Source organism: Trachemys scripta, chromosome 14 (genome assembly GCF_013100865.1).
Source record: "Trachemys scripta elegans isolate TJP31775 chromosome 14, CAS_Tse_1.0, whole genome shotgun sequence".
NCBI classification, from domain to species: domain Eukaryota; kingdom Metazoa; phylum Chordata; order Testudines; family Emydidae; genus Trachemys; species Trachemys scripta.
The window spans coordinates 38,794,064-38,819,084 of NC_048311.1; the positions used below are offsets into that span (position 1 = coordinate 38,794,064).

Consider the following 25,021-nt stretch of genomic DNA (forward strand, 5'->3'; position numbering starts at 1 on the left):
GTGTGTATATATATCTCCTCAATATATGTTCCATTCTATATGCATCCAAAGAAGTGGGCTGTAGTCCACGAAAGCTTATGGTCTAATAAATTTGTTAGTCTCTAAGGTGCCACAAGTACTCCTGTTCTTTTTGTTCTATTACTGACATTTATCAGTCATATGTCGGCTCACTAGGTAAACAAAACATATAGACACAGATCAGTGAGCTTGGCACAAGCTGACCCGGGGCAAAATGACCAAAACAACCCCTTTGGAATGCATCGCACTGACATCTTGAGTGAATGATTGATGAGAGAATGAACGTGGGATGATGTCTGGTGGGTACTGTGATGGGTTTGGTCACAGAGACCCCCTTGGGACTATCACCTGATGCAGAAATTACCTCTGAGCCCATTTTCCCCGCCAGCCTGGGCCTCCTGAACCCTGTCCTTTTCAGCCAGGCACGCTAGCCTACTGCAACACAGATCCAGGGTCTCGGCCACACCCCCACAACTGCAGATCTAAACTGAAACCAGATCAGCAGGATTCCTGTCTCCAGCACTCAGACACCCAGCTCCCAATGGGGTCTAAACCCCAAATAAATCTGTTTTACTCTGTTTAAAACTTATACAGAGTAAAATGATATTCACCCCCTATATCACTAAAAGAGAGATTTGCACAACTGTTGCCCCCCCCACACACACACACACCAGTAACAATTACTACATTGGGTTTATTAATAAAGAAAAATGATTTTATTAAGTATAAAAAGTAGGATTTAAGTGATTTCAAGTAATAAGAGACAGAACAAAGTAAGTCACAAAACAAAATAAAACAAAACAAAAGACGCAAGACTAAACTTAATACACTAAATAATCAGTTATAAATGATAACTTTGCACCCAAGCTGTTATTTCACATAAAACCCTTCGCAGGTCAGTTACCTTTTCTGACCTGGGTCCAGCCTGTGTTCTCCCACCCCACCAATTACAGTTTTTTTGTTTCCAGGTGCTTTCAGGTATTTCTGTGGGGTGGGGAGGCCGTCTCTTAAGCCAGCTGAAGACTCTCATTGTTTGCTTCCCCCACTTCATATAGAACTTCCCTAAGGCAGGAAACCTTTGTTTGCAATCCCACCCCACTCCACTCTGGAAAAGTCCCAGCTTCAAGATGGATTACAGTACCAGGTGACAATGTTATGCTTATAAAATGCACATGGGATCTTTTTCAGGGGAAAAGGCAATATGCTACATTTATTGAAAATACAGCATACAAAATTAGCAGATTCATTCACACATACACACACACAGGTCCCACAGATGGTCGTATAGTTACCAGTCTGTTGTAGCTCGAGTCAATCTAATGGCCAGTTAGATTGAGCATGAATGAGGAGCTGGGCTCTGTCAGTCGCGATCCGATGCTCTGAGTCCTTGCAGGACTGAACCCAGAGTTCCATGGAGAAACACCGCATCTTTAGACTTGTAAATTCCCATTCGAGACTACTACAATTACTATCTTCTAGGGTTGTCAAGTAATCAAAAAAATTAATTGTGATTAATCGTGCTGTTAAACAATAATAGAATACCTTTTATTTAAATATTTTGGATATTTTATACATTTTGAAATATATTGATTTCAACTGCAACACAGAGTCTTGTGGCACCTTTCAGATTAACAGAAGTATTGGAGCATAAGCTTTCGTGGGTGAATCCACACTTCTTCAGACGCAAGACGTGCCAGAAGACTCTTTGTTGCTTTTTACAGATCCAGACTAACACAGCTATCCCTCTGATACTTAACTGCAACACAGAATACAAAGTATACAGTGAGAACTTTATATTGTTATTACAAATACTTGCACTGTAAAAAACAAAAGAAATAGTATTTTTCAATTCACCTACTGCAAGTACTGTAGTGCAATCTCTTTATCATGAAAATTGACCTTACAAATGTAGAATTATGTAGAAAAATATCTGCACTCAATAATAAAACAATGTAAAACTTTAGAGCCTACAACTCCACTCAGTTCTACTTCTTGTACAGCCAATCACTCAGAAAAACAAGTTTGGTTTCAGTTTGCAGGAGATAATGCTGCCCACTTCTTGTTTACAATGTCACCTGAATGTGAGAACAGGTGTTCTCATGGCACTGTTGCAGCCAGCGTCACAAGATATTTATGTGCCAGAAGAGCTAAAGAGTCATGTGTCCCTTCCTGTTTCAACCACCATTCCAGAGGACATGCATCTTTGATAATGACGGGTTCTAATCGATAACAAACCAAAGCAGAGTGGATCGATGTGTGTTCATTTCCATCAACTGAGTCAGATGCCACCAGCAGAAGGTTGATTTTCTTTTTTTGTGGTTCAACTTCTGTAGTATCTGCATTGCAGTGTTGGTCTCTTAAGACTTCTCAAAGCATGCTCCACACCTTGTCCCTCTCAGATTTTGGAAGGCACTTCAGATTCTTAAACCTTGGGCTGAGTGCTGTAGCTATCTTTAGAAATCTCACATTGTTATTTTCTTTGCGTTTTGTCAAATCTGCAGTGAAAGTGTCCTTAAAATGAACATGTGCTAGGTCATTATCCGTGACGTCTATATTATGAAATATTTGGCAGAATGTGTGTAAAACAGAACAGGGGACGTACAATTCTCCTCCAAGGAGTTCACTCACAAATATAATTTAATGCATTTTTTTTAAAATGAGCATCATCAGCATGGAAGCATGTCCACTGGAATGGTGGCTGAAGCATGAAAGGACATATGCATGTTTAGCATATCTTGCACATAAATACCTTGCATTGCCAGCTACAAACGTGCCATGCAAACACCTTCTCACACTTTCCGGTGACATCGTAAATTAGAAACAGGCAGCATTATCTCCAGTAAATGTAAACAAACTTGTTTCTCTTAGTAATAGGCAGAATAGCACTGAGTGGATTCCTAGGCTCTAAAGATTTTAATTGCTTTATTTTTGAGTGCATTTAGATAACAAAAAATCTATGTTTCTAAGGGTATGTCTACACTACGAGAGTAGTTCGATTGTACTTAAATCGAATATGTGGAATCGATATTACAAAGTCGAACGTGTGTATCCACACAAAGGACAGTAATTCGACTTTGTGAGTCCACACTAATGGGGCAAGCGTCGACATTGGAAGCAGTGCACTGTGGGCAGCTATCCCACAGTTCCCGCAGTCCCCGCTGCCCATTGGAATTCTGGGTCGAGCCCCCAGTGCCTGCTGGGGAAAAAAATGTGTTGAGGCTGGTTTTGGGTAACTGTCATCATCCAACCATCACTCCTGCCCTCCCTCCCTGAAAGCGCCGGTGGGCAATCAGTTCGCTCACTTTTCTGGTGAGTGACAGCGCGGACGCCACAGCAGTGCGAGCATGGAGCCTGCTGCGACCATCGCTGCAGTTATGGCCGTTGTCAACACCTCGCACCTTATCATCCACCTTTTCCAGAGGCAGATGCTGAGAAATTGGGCGAGGAGGCTACAGCAGCGTGGTGAAGACATGAAGTCTGATAGTGGCACAGACCTCTCACAAAGCATGGGACCCCACGCCGTGAACATTATGGTGGCAATGGGTCATGTTGATGCTGTGGAACGGCTATTCTGGGCCCAGGAAAGAAGCACGGACTGGTGGGACCGCATAGTGCTGCAGGTCTGGGATGAATCACAGTGGCTGAGAAACTTTTGTATGCGGAAGGGAACTTTCCTGGAACTTTGTGAGTTGCTGTCCCCTACCCTGAAGCGCAAGGACACCCAGATGAGAGCAGCCCTGACTGTCCAGAAGCAAGTGGTCATAGCACTCTGGAAGCTTGCAATGCCAGACAGCTACGTCAGTCGCAAATCACTTTGGCATTGGGAAATTTACCGTGGGGGTTGCTGTGATGCAAGTAGCCAACGCAATCATTGAGCTACTGCTGTCAAAGGTAGTGACCCTTGGAAACATCCAGGTCATCAAAGATGGCTTCGCCATGATGAGATTCCCAAACTGCGGTGGGGCCATAGATGGAACTCACATCCCTATCCTGGGACCGGACCACCAGGCCAGCCAGTACATTAACCGAAAGGGCTACTTTTCAATGGTGCTGCAAGCACTGGTGGACCATAGGGGACATTTTACAAACATCAACGTAGGATGGCCGGGCTAGGTTCATGACACTCGTGTTTTCAGGAACTCTGGTCTGTTTAGACGGCTGCAGGAAGGTATTTACTTCCCGGACCAGAAAATAACTGTTGGGGATGTGGAAATCCCTATAGTGATCCTCGGGGACCCAGCCTACCTGCTAATGCCCTGGCTCATGAAGCCCTATACAGGCGCCCTGGACAGTGAAAAAGAACTCTTCAACTACCAGCTGAGCAAGTGCAGAATGGTGGTGGAGTGTGCTTTTGGCCGTCTCAAGGGGAGATGGAGAAGCTTACTGACTCGCTGTGATCTCAGCGAAACCAATATCCCCATTGTTATAGCAGCTTGCTGTGTGCTCCACAATCTCTGTGAGAGCAAGGGGGAGACCTTTATGGCGGGGTGGGAGATTCAGGTGAATAGCCTGGCTGCTGATTACACCCAGCCAGACAGCTGGGTGATTAGAAGAGCCCAGCGGGACGCGCTGTGCATCCGGGAGGCTTTGAAAGCTAGGTTCCTCAGTGAGCAGGGTAACCTGTGACTATTAAGTTTGTTTAAAGAGAAGCTGAACCTGCCTCCGTTCCTTTACCCACTTACTGTTGACTATCCTCTTCAGCTCCATACCCCATCCCCCCGTTCCAACACACATTTAAAAATAAAAGAAATGGAACTTTGTTTATGAACATCGTTTTCTTTATTACGGATTTTGCGGTAAAGTGTTGAAACTGGGACGCAGACTGTGGTGGGGAGCGGGCGTAATGATGGAAAGAACACTTCTAAACTTGAGGAATGACAGGCTCCTGCTCCTAGAGTGGTCCGCAGTGGTGGACTGGTTGTTTCAATGGAGCCTGCCACCCCTCCTTTTCGGGACTCTGTGTGGGGGGGCTATGTGACTTTGTGGCGGGGGAGGACGGTTACAGATCCCCTGCTGCGTGGCTCTCTGATCCAAGCTAAGGACCGCTGCATAAGATCTCTATCCGCCCTCCCCCGCCACAAAGTCACATGCCCCCCCCACAAACACAGAACATGAAAACCACCTCCCAGACTGACCAGGGTGCCTAGTAACTGCAATGTGTGTGTGACCTTCTGCTGAACCTGCCCCCATGTCTGTACCCTGGAAAAGGTGACTGTCCTCTCCAATTACCAACCCCCTTCCCCGCTTCAAACACACTCTCCCCTAAAAGAACATGATGGAAACAGTAATTAACAGAAACATATCTTTTATTAGCAACTACACAGTTAGGGGATGAAACAGGGACGGGGGCTTGAGTGAGGCAGGAAGGAAAGGACTTATCAAATTTTTGGGAATGAGAGCCTTCTGGTACTTAAGCAGTCTGCAGGGGTGGAGTGAGAGTTTTCACGGCCCCTGCCGCCCCTCCTTCTTGGGACTTTGGGTGAGGGGGGTATGGGAGTTTGTGGCGGGGGAGGGCAGTTAGAGATAGACTGCAGTGGGGCTCTGTCCTCCTGCCTCCTGTCCTGCAGAACATCCACAAGGGGCCGGTGCGTGTCCGTTTGCTCCCTCATTAGTCCAAGCAGTGTTTGAGTCACCTGCTGGTCTTCCTGCCACCACCTATCCTCCCGTTCGCTGTGTGCTCGCTGGTATTGCGACATGTTCTCCCTCCACTGGGTCTACTGGACTGCATCGGCTCGGGAGCAGCCCATAAGTTCTGAGAACATGTCGTCCTGTGTCCTTTTCTTTCTCCGCCTAATCTGCCCCAGCCTCTGAGAGGGGAATGCCAGGGTATTTCGGGAGACATTCGCAGCTGTGGGATGGGAAAAAGGGAGTGAATTGCTCATAAAGATAATTTTTTGTGAACATTGAACATAGTCTTTCTCTGTGAACAAGACCATGCAACAGCACCTATCACATGCGCACTCAGGACAAGGTCAAATTTTCGGCCTTCGCATTCAGTGCCTGGGGTCTTGCAGTGGAGATCAGACAAGCGGGGCAGGACAGCGGAATTCGGGTAGCAGGCTGACATGGCAAGTCGTAGACTTTTGGCTGCTTAAAACTTAAATTATAGCAGTGCCCTCCTTTCACATTCAAAGCAATGCTCCTATCGTTGGCCAGTTCCATGCTGCTGGCAATCCAGCAAGCATGAACTCTGCCCCTGTCCCCCCCCCGCTCGTGGCTGTCCCCGGGAAAGATCCCTGTATGCTGCCCCTCTCCCGCCTCCACCGCGTGGCTGTAAACTGCCAGTGACAGTTCTGTAAAGGAACAGGCAAGCAGTCCCGATAGTAACATTCCCCTAATTCAAAGCAGGTCACCGTGAGCGACATCACTCTGCTGATGATTTCTGAGACCGAGAAAGAACCCATGCTGCGTGAAAGCCAGCAAAAACCAGAGCCATATGCCGCCATGCTTTGCAAGGCAATGATCCCAGATTACTTGATGATAGCCTGCCGAGGAAAAGTTTCCTACCATGGAGGACACAATAAGGCCGCTCTCCCCAGGAACCTCATGCAAAGGCTTTCCAATTACCTCCAGGAGAGCTTCATGGAGATGTCCCATGAGGATTTCAGCTCTATCCCCTGACATATAGATCTTCTTTTCCAGTAGCTGCACTGGCAAGGACTAAAAAGTAGAGCGCCTAGGGCAAACTAATCATGATAAACCTGACATTGTTAGATTCTTTTGCAGTAGTTGCACTGCCAAGGACTAAAACGTTAAGCGCCTAGGGCAAACTAATCATGAAAAACCCATTGTTAATATTCCTGTTCTGTTCAAAATAAATGTTTACATGTTTAAAACACTTACTGACTGATCCTTCCCCTGATTCATGGTCTGGGTTAACGCCTGGGGACGGATCTCTGTGAGGGTGATGAAGAGTTCCTGGCTGTCTGGGAAATCAGCGTTGTAAGCGCTGTCGACTGCCTCGTCCTCCTCCTCACCTTCCTCATCTTCCCCATCCGCTAATATCTCCAAGGAAGCGGCCGTCGACAATATCCCATCCTCAGAGTCCACGGTCAGTGGTGGGGTAGTGGTGGCAGCCGCACCTAGAATGGAATGCAGTGCCTCGTAGAAACGGCATGTCTGGGGCTGGGATCCGGAGCGTCCGTTTGACTCTTTGGTCTTCTGGTATGCTTGTCTCAGCTCCTTGATTTTCACACGGCACTGCGTTGCATCCCGGCTGTATCCTCTCTCTGTCATGGCTTTTGAGATCTTCTCATAGATCTTTGCATTCCGTCTTTTCGATCGCAGCTCTGAAAGCACAGACTCATCGCCCCACACAGCAATCAGATCCAAGACTTCCCGATCAGTCCATGCTGGGGCCCTCTTTCTATTCTGAGATTGCATGGTCACCTCTGCTGGAGAACTCCTCATCGGTGCCAGTGCTGCTGAGCTCACCACGATGTCCAAACAGGAAATGAGAATCAAACTGGCCAGACAGGAAAAGGAATTCAAATTTTCCCGGGGCTTTTCCTGTGTGTCTGGTCAGAGCATCCGAGCTCCGACTGCTGTCCAGAGTGTCAACAGAGTGGTGCACTGTGGGATAACTCCCAGAGCTATTAGCGTCAATTTCCATCCACACCTACCCAAATTCGACATGGCCATGTCGAATTTAGCGTTACTCCCCTCGTCGGGGAGGAGTACAGAAATCGAATTTAAGAGACCTCTATGTTGAACTAAATAGCTTCTTTGTGTGGACGAGTGCAGGGTTAATTCGATTTAACGCTGCTAAATTCAACATAACCTCCTAGTGTAGACCAGGCCTTAGTTACACTTTCATGATAAATGGATTGCATTACAGTACTTGTATGATGTGAACTGAAAAATACTATTTTTGGTTTTCATGTTTACAGTACAAATATTTGTAATAAAATAATATAAAGTGAGTGCTGTATACTTTCTATTCTTTGTTTGGATAGAAATCAATATATATATGAAAACGTAGAAAAACATCCAAAAATATTTAACAATTTTCAATTGGTATTCTATTACTTAACAATGTGATCCATCGAGATTAATTTTTCTAACCACAATTAATTTTTTTGAGTTAATCATGCGACTTAACTACAATTAATCAACAGCACTACTATCTTCTTCCAAATTCTTAACAATACCAGGTTACATGTGAAAGTTCTGGTCTATATTACTTGGAATGGCCCCAAATACTATTTACACACTTTTATAATTTGTCTCTAAAGGTTGAATGTGGGTCAATTAGCCTTCAAGCTTCTTAACTCTTTCAGGCCAGCTGTCACAGAAGTTTAGATCGTGTGAATTCTCCAATGTTTAATGATGTGTGATCTCTGTGTACAACTTTTGTCACAGTCCAGTACTTATGGAGTCTTGCTCTTGTGTGCATTCTCTGATGTAAAAGAAGGATTGATCAGTTTCTGAAATGTTTCCCATAGTCTAAGCACTTATGGGGTCTCTTTCCAATGTGGATTGCTGGATGTTTAACAATGTTTGACCTCTGTATAAAACTCTTTCCACAGGCTAAGTAGTTATGGGGTCTCTCCCCAGGCAGATTCTCTGATGTAAAACAAGGGCTGGCATCTATTTGAAATGTTTTCCCATAGTCTAAACACTATGTGTGTTTTGCCTTATGTTTAGAAGGGCTGATCTGTTTCTGAAAACTTTCCCAGAGTCCAAGCACTTATGGTCTTCCCCTTGTATGGATTGCCTGATGTTTAACAAGGGTTGAACTCTGTATGAAACTTTTTCCACAGTCAGAGCATTGATGGGGTCTCTCTCCTGTGTGGACTACTTGATGTCTAATAAGGGCTGACTGCCATATGAAACTTTTCCCACAGTCTAAGCACTTATTGTGTCGCTCTCCTGTGTGGATTGCCTGATGATTAAGAAGGGTTGATCTCCTTATGAAACACTTTCCACAGCCTAAGCACTTGTGGGGTCTCTCTCCTGTGTGGCTTATCTGATGTGTAGTCAGTGCTGACTTCCAATTCAAACAGTTGCTGCCCTCAAAGCATTGATAGGGTTTCTGTCCCGTGTGGCTTCTCCCATGGTTATTAAGATCCCAGTGGTTATTGAAGCGTTTCCCACAGTCCGAGCATTGAAGTGATTTATCTCCAGTATGAATTGTCTGAGGCGAAACAAACTGTGGTCCCATAACTGAGGCATTCATCACATTTCTCTTCCTTGGGGGTTGTCTACTGGGCTGTGGGATCCCTGTATCCTTCCCCAAGTATAATAGATTCATACATTTGCTCTCTTGAGTGGTTTCCCAACAGCCTCTGTGACATGTACCAATTTCCACAGGCTTGTCTCTGTTCCAAGAACTGGGAAAAATTCCCTGCAGCTCTTGCCACAAAGGTCCCCTGTGGTTCCCCAAGCCCAGGAACTTCCTGTTGTTGTTTACCCTCCTTCTCACTCACTGTCTTGTCACCTGCTGGGAGAGAGACAATTCAGACAGGCGTCATTGTGCCTGGGAGAAAGAAAGAGGAATAGCACCGAGGGAAAACCCAACATACTAAAGCTGCACAGACAGAGCAATTGGATTCTGCCTCCACTTCCCACCCAAAAATTCACAGGGAAGGAAACTGCTGATTGCAGCCCTGGCCTGGGTGAGATGAGATGAGCAAGAACCGAGGGCACTTACTGATAACACATTTTTGGCATTCTCCACTTTTTCCTTCATTTCCCAGATGGTTTCTGTGTCAGTCCTCAGCTGTGTGGGCACCTCCCAGGATCTCTCTTTCCTCACAGGCCTGGAGATTGGGCACCCACGGCTCTTCCCCTCATTCCAGACAGGTGATGTGGTCAGGTTTGGGAATGGGGAATTTTGTGCAGGGAGTGAAATCAGACCAGATCAGAGTATGTGGAGGATTGAGAGAGCATCTGTCAGGAAGGACATTCCATGGGTGGTATCTGTCTCTTTGCTGTGTTGGGAGAACATGGAATCCAAGAGGATGGGAACATGGTCACTGAGCCCCCTTGGGGGAGGCAGACATCTGGGGAGGTGAGGGGAATTGTGACACCCCCACTAGGAATTCCTAGGATCTGTGCTCTCTGAGGACCGTGCTGACGCACACCCAGCTATGGAATTAGACCCTTGACTATTTCTAAACTTCCGGAGCCCAGTGCCCTCTGCATGGCTGGAGCTGTTACCAAGGAGGGAGGTGAAGAGGGATTCTGTGTGTGAATGAGAAACAACACAGACAGGACAATACACGGCTTCTCCACTTGGAAAGCTAGCAGGGGGTCAGGTGGGGATCATTTAGTATATCCCATAGGTTTTGACACCCTGGTCTCACTAGAGTGTACAGAGATGCAAGTCTCTCTCACATGGGAGTTGTGCATTACATAGCTCATTCCCCTCCAATCTAACTGACCAGGGAAGAACCTGACCAGAGTCAGACATTCAGACACCACAGCTTCTAATAACTGATGGGATGGGAATCCCTTACCCAGCGAGGTCACAGTCTCGTAGTTCTCCTGCATGATGTCCCTGTAGAGGGCTCTCTGAGCAGGGTCCAGCAGAGCCCCCTGCCCCTGGGTGAAATACACAGCCACCTCCTCGAAGGTCACCAGACCCTAAAACAACAAAGTTTTCAGAGTGGAAGCTGTGTTAGTCTGTAGCAGCAAAAAGAACGAGGTGTACTTGTGGCACCTTAGAAACTAACAAATTTATTTGAGCACAAGCTTTTGTGGGCTAAATCCCGCTTCATCAGATGCATGCAGTGGAAAATACAGAAGGAAGATTAGATAGATAGATAGATAGATAGATAGATTAGATAGATAGACTGTGACAAAGCTCTGTCCTTGACTCCATTGGTCCTCCGTTTCCTGGCAGATTTTGCTAGCCTCAGAGGCTCACCGTGACTCTCCACGTAGCCCTTCTCTCTCTAGAGACATGAGTCACAGCTTACTCAGCCATTTTCATTATAAGCCAACAAGGAAGTTGAGGAGAAGCAACCCTTCTATAGCTCCTAACACTCATACCTCACTGACTAACTGGGAGGCTTTTAACTAGTTCCAGAGAGCCCTTGATTGGCTTCAGGTGTCCCAATCAATCTAGCTATCTCCACTGACTTCTAGAAGGATCTTAATTGGCCCCAGGTGTCTTGATTAACCTGGAGCAACTGCCATTTGGTTACCATGGTACCAGGGATTTGTTTAGCCTGGGTTAACATACCTGTTCCTCTCTACTTTACTGTAGCCATCTGGCCTTGCCCCCTCACAATACAGAGAACATGAAAAAATGGGGGTTGCCGTACCAATTCTAATGAGACTAATCAATTAAGGTGTGCTATTATCAGCAGGAGAAAAAAATCTTTTGTAGTGATAATGAGGATGGCCCATTTCAAACAGTTGACAAGAAGGTGTGAGTAACAGTAGCGGGAAACTTAGCGTCGGGAAATAGATTACAGTTTGTGTAATGACCCAGCCACTCCCAGTCTTTATTCAAGCCTAATTTAAAGGTTTCCAGTTTCCAAATTAATTCCAGTTTTGCAGTGTCTCATTGGAGTCTGTTTTTGAAGTTTTTTGTTGAATAATGGCGACTTTTAGGTCTGTAATTGAATGTCCAGGGAGGTTGAAGTGTTCTCCGACTGTTTTTTGAATGTTATAATGCTTCACGTCTGATTTGTGTCCATTTCTTCCTTTGCTAGGAGACTGTCCAGTTTGGCCAATCTACATGGCAGAGGGGCATTGCTGGCACATGATGGCATATATCACATTGGTAGATGTGCAGTTGAATGAGTCTCTGATAGTGTGGCTGATGTGATTAGGTCTTATGATGGTGTCCCTTGAATAGATATGTGGACAGAGTTGGCAACCGGCTTTGTTGCAAGGATAGGTTCCTGGGTTAGTGTTTTTGTTGTCTGGTTTCTGGTGAGTATTTGCTTCAGGTTGGGGGGCTGTTTGTAAGTGAGGACTGGCCTGTCTCCCAAGATCTGTGAGAGTGAGGGATCATTTTTCAGGATAGGTTGTAGATCCTTGATGATGCGCTGGAGAGGTTTTAGTTGGTGGCTGAAGGTGACGGTTAGTGGCATTCTGTTACTTTCTTTGTTGGGCCTGTCCTGTAGTAGGTGACTTCTGAGTACCCTTCTGTCTCTGTTAGTCTGTTTCTTCATTTCAGCAGGTGGGTGTTGTAGTTGTAAGAACGCTTGATAGAGATCTTGTAAGTGTTTGTCTGAGGGGTTGGAGCAAATGCAGTTCTATCTTAGAGCTTGGCTGTAGACAATGGATTGTGTGGTGTGGTCTGGATGAAAGCTGGAGGCATGTAGGTAAGTATAGCAATCAGTAGGTTTCCAGTATCGGGTGGTGTTTATGTGACCATCGCTTATTAGCACTGTAGTGTCCAGGAAGTGGATCTCTTGTGTGGACTGGTCCAAGCTGAGGTTGATGGTGGGATAGAAATTGTTGAAATCATGGTGGAATTCTTCAAGGGCATCTTTTCCATGGGTCCAGATGATAAAGATGTCATCAATGTAGCTCAAGCAGACAAAAACTGAGGCAGCGTTGTTCTAAGTCAGCCATAAAAATGTTGGCATACTGTGGGGCCATTCGGGTACCCTTGGCAGTGCCGCTGACTTGAAGGTATACATTGTCCCCAAATGTGAAATAGTTGCGCGTGAGGACAAAGTCACAAAATTGAGCCACCAGCTTTGCCGTGACATTATCGGGGATCCTGTTCATGACAGCTTGTAGTTCATCTTTGTGTGGAGTGTTGGGGTAGAGAACTTCTACATCCATAATGGCCAGAATGGTGTTTTCTGGGAGATCACCAATGGATTGTAGTTTCTTCAGAAGTCAGTGGTGTCTCGAAGACAGCTGGGAGTGCTAGTAAAGTAGGGCCTGAGGAGAGAGTCTACATAGCCAGACAATCCTGCTGTCAGGGTGCCAATGCCTGAGACGATGGGGCGTCCAGGATTTCCAGGTTTATGGATCTTGGGTAGCAGATAGAATACCCCTAGTCGGAGTTGTAGGGATCTCTGTAAAGATTTGTTCATGTGCCTTTTCAGGGAGTTTCTTGAGCAGATGGTGTAGTTCCTTTTGGTACGTCTCAGTGGGATCGGAGGATAGTGGCCTCTAGAAAGTGGTGTTGGAGAGTTGCTTGGCAGCCTCCTGTTCATAATCCAACCTATTCATGATGACTGCAGCACCTCCTTTGTCAGCCCCTTTGATTAGAATGTCAGGCTTGTTTCTGAGGCCGTGGAAGGCGTTGCGTTCTGTGCGGCTGAGGTTATGGGGCAAGTGATGCTGTTTGTTCACAATCTGAGCCTGTGCAAGTCTGTGGAAGCACTCTGTGTAGAAGTCCACTCTGTCATTTCGACCATCAGGAGGAGTCCACGCAGAATTCTTCTTCTCGTATTGTTGATAGGAGGGTTCCTTTGGGTCAGTGCGCTGTTCAATGGTGTGTTGAAAATATTCCTTGAGTCGGAGACGACAAAAGTAGGCTTCCAGATCACCACAGAATTGTATCATGTGCGGGCGGGTGGTGGGGCAGAAAGAGAGTCCCCGAGATAGGACAGACTCTTCTGCCGGGTTAAGGGTGTGGATGGATAGATTAACAATATTGCTGGGTGAGTTAAGGGTACCCTTGTTGAAGCCCCCTGTGGCATGTAGGAGTTTAGATCGTTTACTGCCCTTAATAAGCATCAGAAAATAAACACACGAGAGAGAACCCATAAGTGTTTGGACTGTGGGAAAGGTTTCACAGAGAGATCAGCACTTCTTACACATCAGACACTTCACACAGGAGAGGGTCCTCATAAGTTCTTGGACTGTGGGAAAGGTTTCATACTAAGCTCACAACTTATTAGACATCAGAGAATCCACACAAGAGCCAGACCTTATATATGCTTGGAATGTGGGGAAAATTGTAACTGTAGCTCAAAACTCACTCAACATGAGAAAACCCACATGTGAGAAAGACACTATAAATGTTTTGAAAGTAGGAAAAGTTTAATTGGAGCTCTCGTCTTATTGCACACCTCACATTCCTTCTTAAGACAAACCTCAGAATTGCCTCGACTGTCGGAAATGTTTCCTGTAGAAGTCAGCCGTTATAACACATCAAAGGATCCACACAGGAGAGAGACCTCATCAGTGCTTGGACTGTGGGGAAAGCTTCATTCAGCGATCACCCCTCATTAAAAGTCAGAGAATCCACAGAGGTATGAGAGAGCCTAGGAATAGCCGGACTGCAGGAAAAGATTCAATTTGACTTCACACCTCAGTGACCCACACAGCAGAGAGGCCTTGAATGCGGGGGAAGCATTAGGTGCTCCTGGAGTATCAAGCATCTTGAAATCTGTACAGGGAAGAAACCGCTGAGATGTTCTCAGTGCGGAAAACGCTCCAACTGGAGCTAACACCATGTTGGACATCCGAGACTCCCCCACACAGCAGGGAAATTCTCTCAGGGCCCTGATTAGGCCATAGGAACAACCCCATTTCCTCGTTCCCACACACGTCAGGGGCTTTTGGCTCCCAAGCATCCAGCTGCCCATGACTGGGGTGAGGATCCAGCAGCAGCCAAGCATCAGCTGGTCAGTGACCCACTGGCTCTGCCTGGTCTAAGCAAACCCCAGGCAGAGGAGGAGACGCCCCGATCAGCCCCTCCTCCCTGCTGCAGCCCTGGCTGCTGAGCTGATGGGCCACAGGTCGGGGAAGGGAGAGAAAGAAACTCCACCAGCCACTCCCTCTCCCTGGCTGAAGTTCCCCCCTCTCCCTTCCCCTGCCAGCCAGGATCCCCCTGCCATGGAGATGAGGAGAAGGACACTTGGGCCAGACCCCACCTTCACTCTAGACACCTGTCCCCAACCCCCATCTTCCACCAGCCCCTGAGCTGGGCTTCCCCACTGACTTGAGCTGTTCCCTTTTGGGCAAGTGTCCCTGGGGGCTGGTAACTCCTCCCCTCCCCAAATCCCCCAGGGTGCTGGGCTCTGGGGGAATGAAATGTTAAGGGATCAGGACTTCGGGTTCTGAAGATGTCTCTGGGGATTGAATGGCTGGGGCTGGTGCAGCTTGATATCAGGGGGAACTGGGTGCGGGGGTATCGCGTGTTTGGGGATCATAGGATAAGCGCATTCAGACAGCACCACTGAGAGGCACTGATTCCCACAGGACCTTTTATCAGAGGCCTGGAGATCCCACCTCTGCCTCCGCAGCATCAGCCTCTGAAGTTCTGGCTAGGCTAGGAGGTGCGGTCGGGATTAGTCAGCAGATCTCTGTGACCCTCCACCAGATTTCCTAGTGTAAACTCACTCTGAGCATCTTCTGTGCTGTGACCAGTGTTGCCTCATTTTTTACATCCATGTGTGGAATGAATTTGGTTCTATGCACCAGTATGTGACACATCATCTCCATACTAGTTCATATGGGGGTGGGGCCAAGAGGTTGGGAGAGTGTGGGGGGGCTCCGGGCTGTGACAGAGGGATGGTGTGCAGAGGGGTGAGGGCTCTGGCCAGGTGTGCAGACTGTGGGATGGGGATGTGGATGAGGAGTTTGGGGTGCAGACTGCGGTGGGGAGAGGACTCCCCCCAGCCCTCTCTCACCACAGCTGCTTGGGACTGGGTGAGAGGCACCTCTCCCCAGCCGTGGCAGCTCCTGTGGCTGAGGTGAGGGAGGAGTTCCTCTCCCCAGCAGCTCCAGTGGACCTGGACCAAGCCTGGGGAGGGGCTCCTCTCCTTGCCTTCCTTCACGGCCCTCGATAGCCAGCTGGTCACGCTCCCCCTGTCCCACCGTGTCCTGCGTTGGCATGACAGAGAGTTGCCCCACTCACCCCACACTGATCCCTCTTGTGATCACCTCTGCACCCCATGTTCACCACTTGTGTAGGGTTATGATATTTTGTGTGCAAAGTGTGCCTGGTGAGGGATCATTGGAAAACTCATGATCTGCTGAATATTGTGCCGTTGAAATGCGTGTAACACCAGTGCATGTAGAATGGTGAGATTTTAATGTATGTTTGTTGCTAGGCTGACCATATTCCAGGTGCCCCAAAAGAGGACACTGATGGGGGGTGGGAGCTGATGGGGGGTGGGAACTGATGGGGGTTGTAGAGTTAGAGGTGCTGGAGGGGGTGCGGTGGGGATACTCATGAGGTGAGGGCAGTGTTGGCAGCTGTCACAGTGGCAGAGTGCTGGCAACAGCTGTCAGTCAGCGCCGACCTGCGGGACACTCCCCCAGGACTGGGAGTCTGGGCCTGGGTGGGTGGGATCTCGCAGCAATCAATCAGCTGTGGATGCAGGGCAATTGGCTAGTTGGGAAGGTGAATAATCAGGGATGTTTCTGAGTTTCAGCACTTGTGCTCTGCAAACACCCCCGGACATTTGTTGTTATGGCAAAACCCGTCAGCAGGCTCAAACAAGAGGATCTGTCCATAAGGACCCAGACATATGTCAAAGTTTTTGTTACTGAAATATGTCATAGTTCAAGGGATTGTCCCACTCAAAGTCCTGAGAGATGACAAAGGACCGACTGTGGGTGTTAGAAAACCCTTATCTGGCCGTCCATCACCAACAGGAAGAAAGGGGTAAACAAAGAAATTTATAATTCACCTGAAGGATGCTTTGGAGCTCACACACACCAGGAAGTTGCCTGACCCCATGACTGTTGGCCCCTTACTGAAACTTAGTGCACAGGGGAGGGGTTGGTTGGCTTCTCCCAGTACCAAAAGACAGGAAGATCCAATGAGAAAAGAAAACCCTGAGGCAGGCAGGCCAATGAAGGAGTCAGGTGCCAGTTCCCTGTGTGAGCTGGAGCTGCCTGCCAAAGAAGGGCAGAGCTAAGGGAAGAGGAGCAGCCAGAGCTGGGTTGGAGGCAGAGGAGTAGAAGCACTGATGCAGAGGGAAGCTGTGGCTGGAGCAGTCTGGAGCTGGGTGTGGTGAGCAGCTGGGGAGAGCGAGGGGGGGGGATCCTGGGCAGCGTGGGATGACATCATGTTTTCCTTTCTCCTTTCCCATTTTTTCCTGAATTTTTTTTTATTACTTGCTGTTTAATAAATCGTATTTGTTCTGAACTTTACGCAATGCTGAATAGCGGCATCGGGGATGCGTCTGGAGTGAAAAGAGCACCCCAGAGTGCGGATACGACATCCTAGCCTCTGTCCTGACTGATCGCAACAAAATTGGGGCTGCAGACCCTGCAGGAATCTTGGGGCCAGCCTTGTCGGGGTTTCAGACACCAGAGTGGAAGGGGAGTCCTTGAGGTCTGGCAGGTCTCCAGGTAAAGGGAGTGGGAGCGAGGACTCAGCTCCTTTTGCTATTCGATTCTATCAGGGTGGTGTATAAGCCCGAAGAGTTCCCCACAATACTAAGACCGTTTCCCCCGCTTACCTCTGCATATTTATTGGTTTCTCATAAAGTGAATTAGGATTACAGGGGAAAGTGTCAGAGCGGCCACCAGTGAGAGTTGCTGGCCACACTCTGAGGCCACCACATTTGGTTGTGAGAATCCCTGGGCTAGTTGCTCATGATGGGCCCTTCTGACCTTAGAGCCTGTGAGTGGAAGAGGAGCCGGACACAGAGATGCTGCAGCGCGCTGGGTTGATCGCTAGGACCCAGGAGCAGCTGGGAGGCGGCTCTGGGGGGAGCGATCGCTGGGCTCAGGCCCGGCAGCAGGAAGTGACTCGCAGCCGCTGCGGTGACTCTGGCTCCAGGCTCCCGGCGAGATCCCCGAGCCCCGGCGGCTGGTGCTGGGAGCCCGGAGCCCGGGCTGCAGCCGGGAGAGGGGAATCTCCAGCAGGGCCCTTCCCGCTGCTCCCCAGGAGCCTCTCCCAGGGCAGAGCCCCCAGCCCGGCCAGGCCCCTTCCCGGCCCGGCCCCTGCCCCAGGGGGCCCCGCTCGGAGGGAAGGTGAGAGAAACTCGCCCCCCGTCACCCCCGGGCTGCAGGGGGAGGAGGATAAAGAGGGGCGGGGGGTGAGGGCAGGCGAGGGGAGCGGGGTGGGGGAAGGAGGCGGATGCGGGGGGCAGGCTGGGATGGGGGCGGGGGCGCACTGAAGGGAACATGGGGCGATGCGGTGGGATTGGGGGGCTGAGGGGAGCGAGGCTGGAATGGGGGAAGATGTGAGTCGGGGGCACTGCGAGGTAAGTAGGGGTGTGGGGAGACTGGCGGGGGACAGAGGCAAAAACCCATCCCCCCACACCCACACCCCGCTCCCAGTGTGTTACTGTCAGACACACCAGTGCTGGTGGGGTCTGTGTCTCATGAGTTTTGGGGTCGCCCAGGGCCCTGGTCTGATTTCTGGGCAGGATTCACATCTCAGCCACACCGGAGTCACTGCTGCTTTGGGCAGGCAGGGAGTGTGGATGGGCCAATGGGATCAGCCTCTGCCTGCCTGTCCCTGGGGGCTGCTGGGGAGTCCAGGGCGGCTCATTCTTTAGGTGATGCCACCAGAGAGCTCCTGCTGCTCCTAAGGGAGAGGAGTTTACACGGCAGTTTGGGAAAATCCCCCAAAGTGGCCCCTTTAGTTCTGCTTTTTTTCTAGCATTTGGCTCAGAGATGCTGTTACTGGGAGGGTCTGAAGAGTCTGGGAGGGAATCACGGTGTTACATGGACTGAAGCCCCTTCTGTAACCTCCCCCATCACTCCTCTTGCCCTGACAGGCTGAGGAATCACGTCCACGTTTTGCTCCAGATGGGCCTGTCTTCCATGAGACAGGGAAGGGAAATGTCTGTGATGGAGCCAGCTCAGGTAGGGGACTATCAGGGAGCTCCTGGGCAGGGGCAGGGGCAAGGAGGAGACAGGATGTGATAAACCCGCTGATTTTCTGAGTGGGCCCATTGGTGATGGGGGAGGGGAGACGGGACATTCCCCCATTTCTCAAACAGGATATAACACCATTGCACAGGGCTGGGAGTGAGACCCCACTAGCCACAGGCTGCTGTGAAATATGAAGGGAAGCTGTTGGGATTCCTGTCCCTGGCTCAGAGCTCTGCTTCCCGTATCAGCCTGTGTCTCGCAGGTGTGTGGGAAATGAGGAGACCCTGCCCTGCTCCGTGTGCTGTGGGGAGACAAGTAGCTCTCACCTTCTCCCCATCCCATGAAGGCTCCTGGCTGCTCTGAGCAGGGTGGGGGTGGGATTCTGCTACTCTGTCGCTCCCAGAGCTTCCATTTCTTTATCTGTCCTCACAGATGACTAGTGGGATTGTGGCTGAAGCATCAGGTAATGAGTGGGGGCTTTTGGTGTTCCAGATGCCGGTGACCTTCGAGGAGGTGGCTGTGTATTTCACCCAGGGGCAGGGGGCTCTGCTGGACCCCGCTCAGAGAGCCCTCTACAGGGACGTCATGCAGGAGAACTACGAGACGGTGACCTCACTGGGTAAGGGATTCTTGTCCCCTCGGTTATTCGAAGTCGTGGGGTCTGCATGTCTAACTCTGTTCAGGTTCTTCCCTGGTCAGTTAGCTCAGAGGCGAATGGGTTCCATAATGCACAGCTGCCGTGTGAGAGAGACTTGCATCTCTGTGCCCTCTCCAGTGGGACATGGGTGTCAAAACACAATGGACAAGCTAAACCATCCCCACCCTCCAGCTTTCAAAGGGGCATAAATCCATCGTTGTCCTGTCTGTGTTGTTTCACAGCTGCACAAACAATCCCTGTTCACCTCCCTCCTTGGTAATAGCTCCAGCCATGAGGAGGGCTCTGGGCTCTGCAGGTTTAGAAAGAGGCAGGGGTTTAAGTCCAGAGCTGTGTGTGAGTCAGCAAGGCCCCCAGAGTGCACAGATCTTGGGAACGCCTAGTGAGGGTGTAGTAATCATTCAACTCACCTCCCCAGATAACTTCCTCTGCGCAAGAGACTCAGTGACCATTTTCCCATCCACTTGGCTTCCACGTTCCTCCAGCAGAGCACAGGGACAGGTTTCACTCACGGAATGTCCTTTCTGACAAATACTCCACCAGTGCTCCATGCACCCTAATCTGGTCTGATTTCACCCTCTGCACAGGATTCCCCCTTCCGAAACCTGAGCTGATCGCCCGGCTGGAACGAGGGGAAGAGCCCTGGGTTTCTGATCTCCAAGTCTGCGAGGAAAGAAGGCTTCTGAGAAGCACCCGTACAGGTGAGGACTGACACAGAAACCATCTAGGGAATGAAGGAAAAAGGTTAGGATCCCAAAATATGGTGTGAGTAAGCACCCTCAGTTCTTCCTCATCTCAGTCAGGACAGGGCTTCACTCATCAGATATAGCTCACGCCATTCCACCCAGCCTCTTCTCTGCAGGTGTTTGCTTTGCAGCTTTCCTTCTCTGTGAGTGTTTGGGTGGGATGTGGAGGCGGAGTCCCGTTGCTCAGTCTTTGTGTTGGGTTTTCCCTTTGTGCTATTCCTCTTTCTCCCCAGCACAATGACTCCTGTCTGGATTGTGTCTCTCCCAGCAGGTGCTGAGCGAGGGAGTGAGAATGAGGCGGGGAATCATCATGAGGAAGTTCCTGGGGAACTGGAACCGCAGGGGACCTTTGTGGGAAGAGCTGAAGGGAATTTTTCCCAGTGCTTGGAGCAGGCAGAAGCCTGGGGAAGTTGGCACAGGTCAGAGAGGCTTCTGGGACACCTCCCAGGGAAGAAAGTGGATGAATCTGTTAACGGTGGGGGAGGAGAGGAGGATCCCACAGCGCCGCAGACAAATCCCAAGAAAGAGACACCCTGGCACTACCTTCAGTCTCTCGAGTGCGGGAAATGTTTCATATCAAAGACACAAATAATTAGACATCAGTTAAGCCACACAGGGGAGAGACCCCACAACTGCTTGGACTGTGGGAAAAGTTTAATAAGAAAGTCAAACCTTGTTAAACATCAGGCATTACAAACAGGAGCGAGACCCCACAAGTGCTTGGACTGTGGGAAAAGTTTCATAGAGCGGTCAGACCTTGTTAAACATCAGGCAATCCACACAGGAGAAAGACCCCACAAGTGCTTGGACTGTGGGAAAAGTTTCATAAGAAGGTCACACCTTGTTCAACATCAGGCAATCCATACAGGAGAGAGACCCCACAAGTGCTTGGACTGCGGAAAGTGTTTCATATGGAGGTCTGACCTTATTAAACATGGAAGAATCCACACAGGATCTAAACTTCTGTGACACGTGGCAAGAAAGGTTTAAGCAACTTGCATGTAATTGACTCAGGGTCAACGTTTAGAGAGAGATTTTAAAAGTGTGTCCACCTTAGATAGCTAGAGATTGAAATGTAAATGTGTATTTTCAAAGACTTGGATGAAGAGGGCAAGTCATGTCTGAGTAACCTAATTGCCTTCTATGACGAGATAACTGGCTCTGTGGATGAGGGAAAAGCAGTGGATGTGTTATTCCTTGATTTTAGCAAAGCTTTTATATGATCTCCTACAGAATTCTTGCCAGCAAGTTAAAGAAGTGTGGGCTGGATGAATGGACCATAAAGTGGATAGAAAGCTGGGTAGATCGACGGACTCAACTGGTAGTGACCAATGGCTCCATGTCTCACCTGCTCCTGGATACTGTTGTACTTAAAATACTGCACAGGATCTTTTCAGGGGGAATAAGGCAAAACGCCACATTTATTAGTAATACATGTATTCATTAACCCTGTATTATATGCATATAATATATTACACTTACACTCACACACACACACACACAAACACACTCCGTCTTGTTGTTACCAATTAGTTGCTCCCCTTAACTTCACTGGCCAGGTGAGTTAGATGGGGGAGGGGGTGGAGCCGGGCTTCTGCCGATCCGGATCGATGCTCCCATGTTGACAAGACGAGACCCGGGGTCCTCTGCAAGACACCTCACTTTTATAGCAGCTTTCCTCTTATGCAAATTTATACCAGATTTAAACTCTGTGTCTGTGTTCATTGGTCCTTTGTGCTGCTTTCTTTTGAGTGTTGTCCCAATGCTGCAAAGAGGGTGTTTCCAAAAGAAGGTGCTTGCTTCTAACCCCCCGAGGCCGTCAGTATGTCTGCTTGTCTTTAATGAGCCCTCTTGACACGTTTTATTGTCCTTGGGTCTGGCTCCCAGCCCCTTTCCAACAGTTGAGGCTGTCTGGAGGTGCTGCCTTTCATGCCTTGCTCATCCACACCTCATTCATTCAACAGGGCAATTGATTAAGGGGGGGGAGAGAGCTCTTGTTCTACTGCTAGCAAAAAGAATTTTTCTTCTATCTTATTCTATCTTTAGGGGCTATAAAATATTATACCAAGGGCAATGCAATGTTTCTAAATGAGGCTTTGATACAAAGTCCCATGAAAACAAATGTCACACGTGGGTAGACCCACCACAAGGTTATATGAAGAGGCACAATGTAAAGTCATATGAAAATTATCAGAGATTTATCTACAATACAACATCATCAGAGGGTTCTCAGTCTGCTTCTTCCGCCCTGAGACATCAAGGGACTCTCCAGTACTCCTCCTCTGCGGGTTCCAATTACCCAACGAGTGCAGGTCCTGGACTTCACCACTGCCACCAATGTGCTGACAACACAGTAAGATAAATAGGGTTTTTTCAGTTGGTGTTTATAGATATATGGAGATATACCTATCTCATAGAACTGGAAGGGACCTTGAAAGTCATTGAGTCTAGCGCCCTGCCTTTACTAGCAGGACCAAGTACTGATTTTGCCCTAGATGGCCCCCTCAAGGATTGAGCTCATAACTCTAGGTTTAGCAGACTAATGCTCAAATCACTAAGCTATCCTAGGGTGAGTTGTATTTTGGACCGGAGCTTCATGTTCCTGTTTTAAAAGCTGCTCTTTCACTGTTTGTCTTGTTATTTAGCTACTGTTCTTTCATATTTATCCCTTCCCTATATGGTATTCATTCCTTTCATACACTTACCTGTTGTTTTCATCTTTACCTATTGTCAGTTTTTATTATTTGCACTACACATAGGGAAGAGGGAGGGAGATCCATACACCAGTCCACCGGTGATAGACATGACAGAGGGTGGGTCTGCTCTTCTGAGTAAAAGGGACTTGCTTTTACATCTCAATGCCTACATCATAATACATCTAGAGTTACCGTGGCTCCCCTTTGAGGTAACATCTCCATCACCTGGAGGCTCAGGCTCAGGGGCTGGTATGGTTAGAGTGGTTCGAACCACTGGAGAACATGCCCCTGGGGCTGGTCTCAGAGGAGTGTGATGAAGCGGGAATGTTCTGAATGTTTTCTCTGAATACCGAGTGTGTGCCTCAGTCTCCCCATGTGTTACTCAAGTATCAAGCTGGTGGGATACAGGTGTGTGATCATTGCAGAGAGCTCTAGAGGGCAGGTGTCACTGAAGAGTGGCTCCCTGGGCTTAGAGAATGGCCAAAGTTCGGTATCCTGGCAAGCCATGGCCGGAGTCAGTCCTCTGCAAGGAGCCAGGCAAAGGTGCTGGAGAACAGCGAGATGGGGGAGGCCACGAGACCTGTTTTCCAGGGGGAAAGGGAAAGCACGGAGGAGGAGCAGTAGGACATCACTGAGGACGGTGGGCTGAAAGTGGGTCAATCTCTTGGTTTGGGACTCAGCAGGGAGAGTCCAGGGCTCGGGACTCTGGATTCCCCCCCAGATGAACTTTGCTAAATGCTCCTGATTTCTGTGCTAACGAGCTCTGTTCTATGCTGTGTTCCCAGCAACCAATAAACCCGTCTGTTTTCCAAGCTGGCTGAGAGTCACAGCTGACTGTCATGTACATTGGCCAAACCGGACAGTCTCTACGCAAAAGAATTAATGGACACAAATCTGACGTCAGGAACCATAATACTCAAAAACCAGTGGGAGAACACTTTAACCTGTCTGGCCATTCAATGACAGACCTGCGGGTGGCTATATTACAACAGAAAAACTTCAAAAACAGACTCCAACGAGAGACTGCTGAGCTGGAATTGATATGCAAACTAGACACAATCAACAAAGGATTGAATAAGGACTGGGAATGGCTGAGCCATTACAAACATTGAATCTATCTCCCCTTGAACATCATGGGATGAAAAGGCTCAAGAGTCCATTGAGTCTGACCAAAGGTAACCTATGGTATTTTCTGTCAAGGATAGGCTTGGAAGTATAGGGGTATTATGAGACCTGGCTCATGGGCTTCATTGAAGGACTGGAACTTTCATAGATTTGAAAGTTTAGTAAAAATGTAGATCAGTGTCCAAACATTTTCTTCTGTTTGTGGGTGTTCAGCTCTTCTGAAAATCAGGCCACTTACTTAAATCCATATTTAGACACTGTAATGCCTGATTTTAAAGTACCTACATTTTTTTAAAAAATAGCCTATGTTCTTAAGAGTTTGAATAAACTATGCAAACTAGACACTATCAACTCAGGATTAAATAAGGACTGGGAATGGCTGAGCCATTACAAACATTGACTCTATCTCCCCTTGTAAGTATTCTCACACTTCTTATCAAACTGTCTGTACTGGGCTAGCTTGATTATCACTTCAAAAGTTTTTTTTCTCTTACTTAATTGGCCTCTCAGAGTTGGTAAGACAACTCCCACCTGTTCATGCTCTCTGTATGTGTGTATATATATCTCCTCAATATATGTTCCATTCTATATGCATCCGAAGAAGTGGGCTGTAGTCCACGAAAGCTTATGCTCTAATAAATTTGTTAGTCTCTAAGGTGCCACAAGTACTCCTGTTCTTCTTACAGCTGACTGTGGAGGTGGAGTGCCCCTGTGAGGGGCGGGTGAGGCTTCTCCTTAGGTTGCCCCCGGGGTTCAGGGTGGGGCCACACAAGCAGCAGGTGGGGGGGGGAAGTTGGGGGTGCTCAGGGGCTGGTGTCCTGCCCCTACAGTGGGCGAGGCAAGCCTCCCCCAGCCCTAGATTCACCCCCCGCTGGCTGTATCCCGTTCTTATCCCCGGCTCCTAGTCCCAGACAGGGGGGCTGAAACAATCTTAACACTGGGTGTGCTGAGATACATTGAACCAAACTGTAAACCATGGATAGGATGGAAACCCCTTCAAGCTAGGGGTTGCAGCATGGCCCCCTCCAGCATAGATCCAGCACCTGTGCTGCCCGCCACCCTGATTAGGCTCCTGG

The 25,021-nt window shown here is 48.6% G+C and overlaps 1 protein-coding gene across 1 annotated transcript in view; it reads left to right on the forward strand.

The window, feature by feature from the left end:
- Window positions 1–22,179, forward strand: part of LOC117887098 (zinc finger protein 248-like) — a 236,550-nt gene extending 214,371 nt beyond the window's left edge. The window contains exons 2-6 of the mRNA XM_034789340.1: window positions 18,627–18,714; window positions 19,216–19,342; window positions 19,966–20,079; window positions 20,393–20,895; window positions 22,171–22,179. Of these exons, the coding sequence (XP_034645231.1) occupies window positions 18,658–18,714; window positions 19,216–19,342; window positions 19,966–20,079; window positions 20,393–20,895; window positions 22,171–22,179 (810 nt within the window). The 5' untranslated portion in view covers window positions 18,627–18,657. The remainder of the gene's footprint in view (window positions 1–18,626; window positions 18,715–19,215; window positions 19,343–19,965; window positions 20,080–20,392; window positions 20,896–22,170) is intronic.
- Window positions 22,180–25,021: the final 2,842 nt, after the last annotated feature.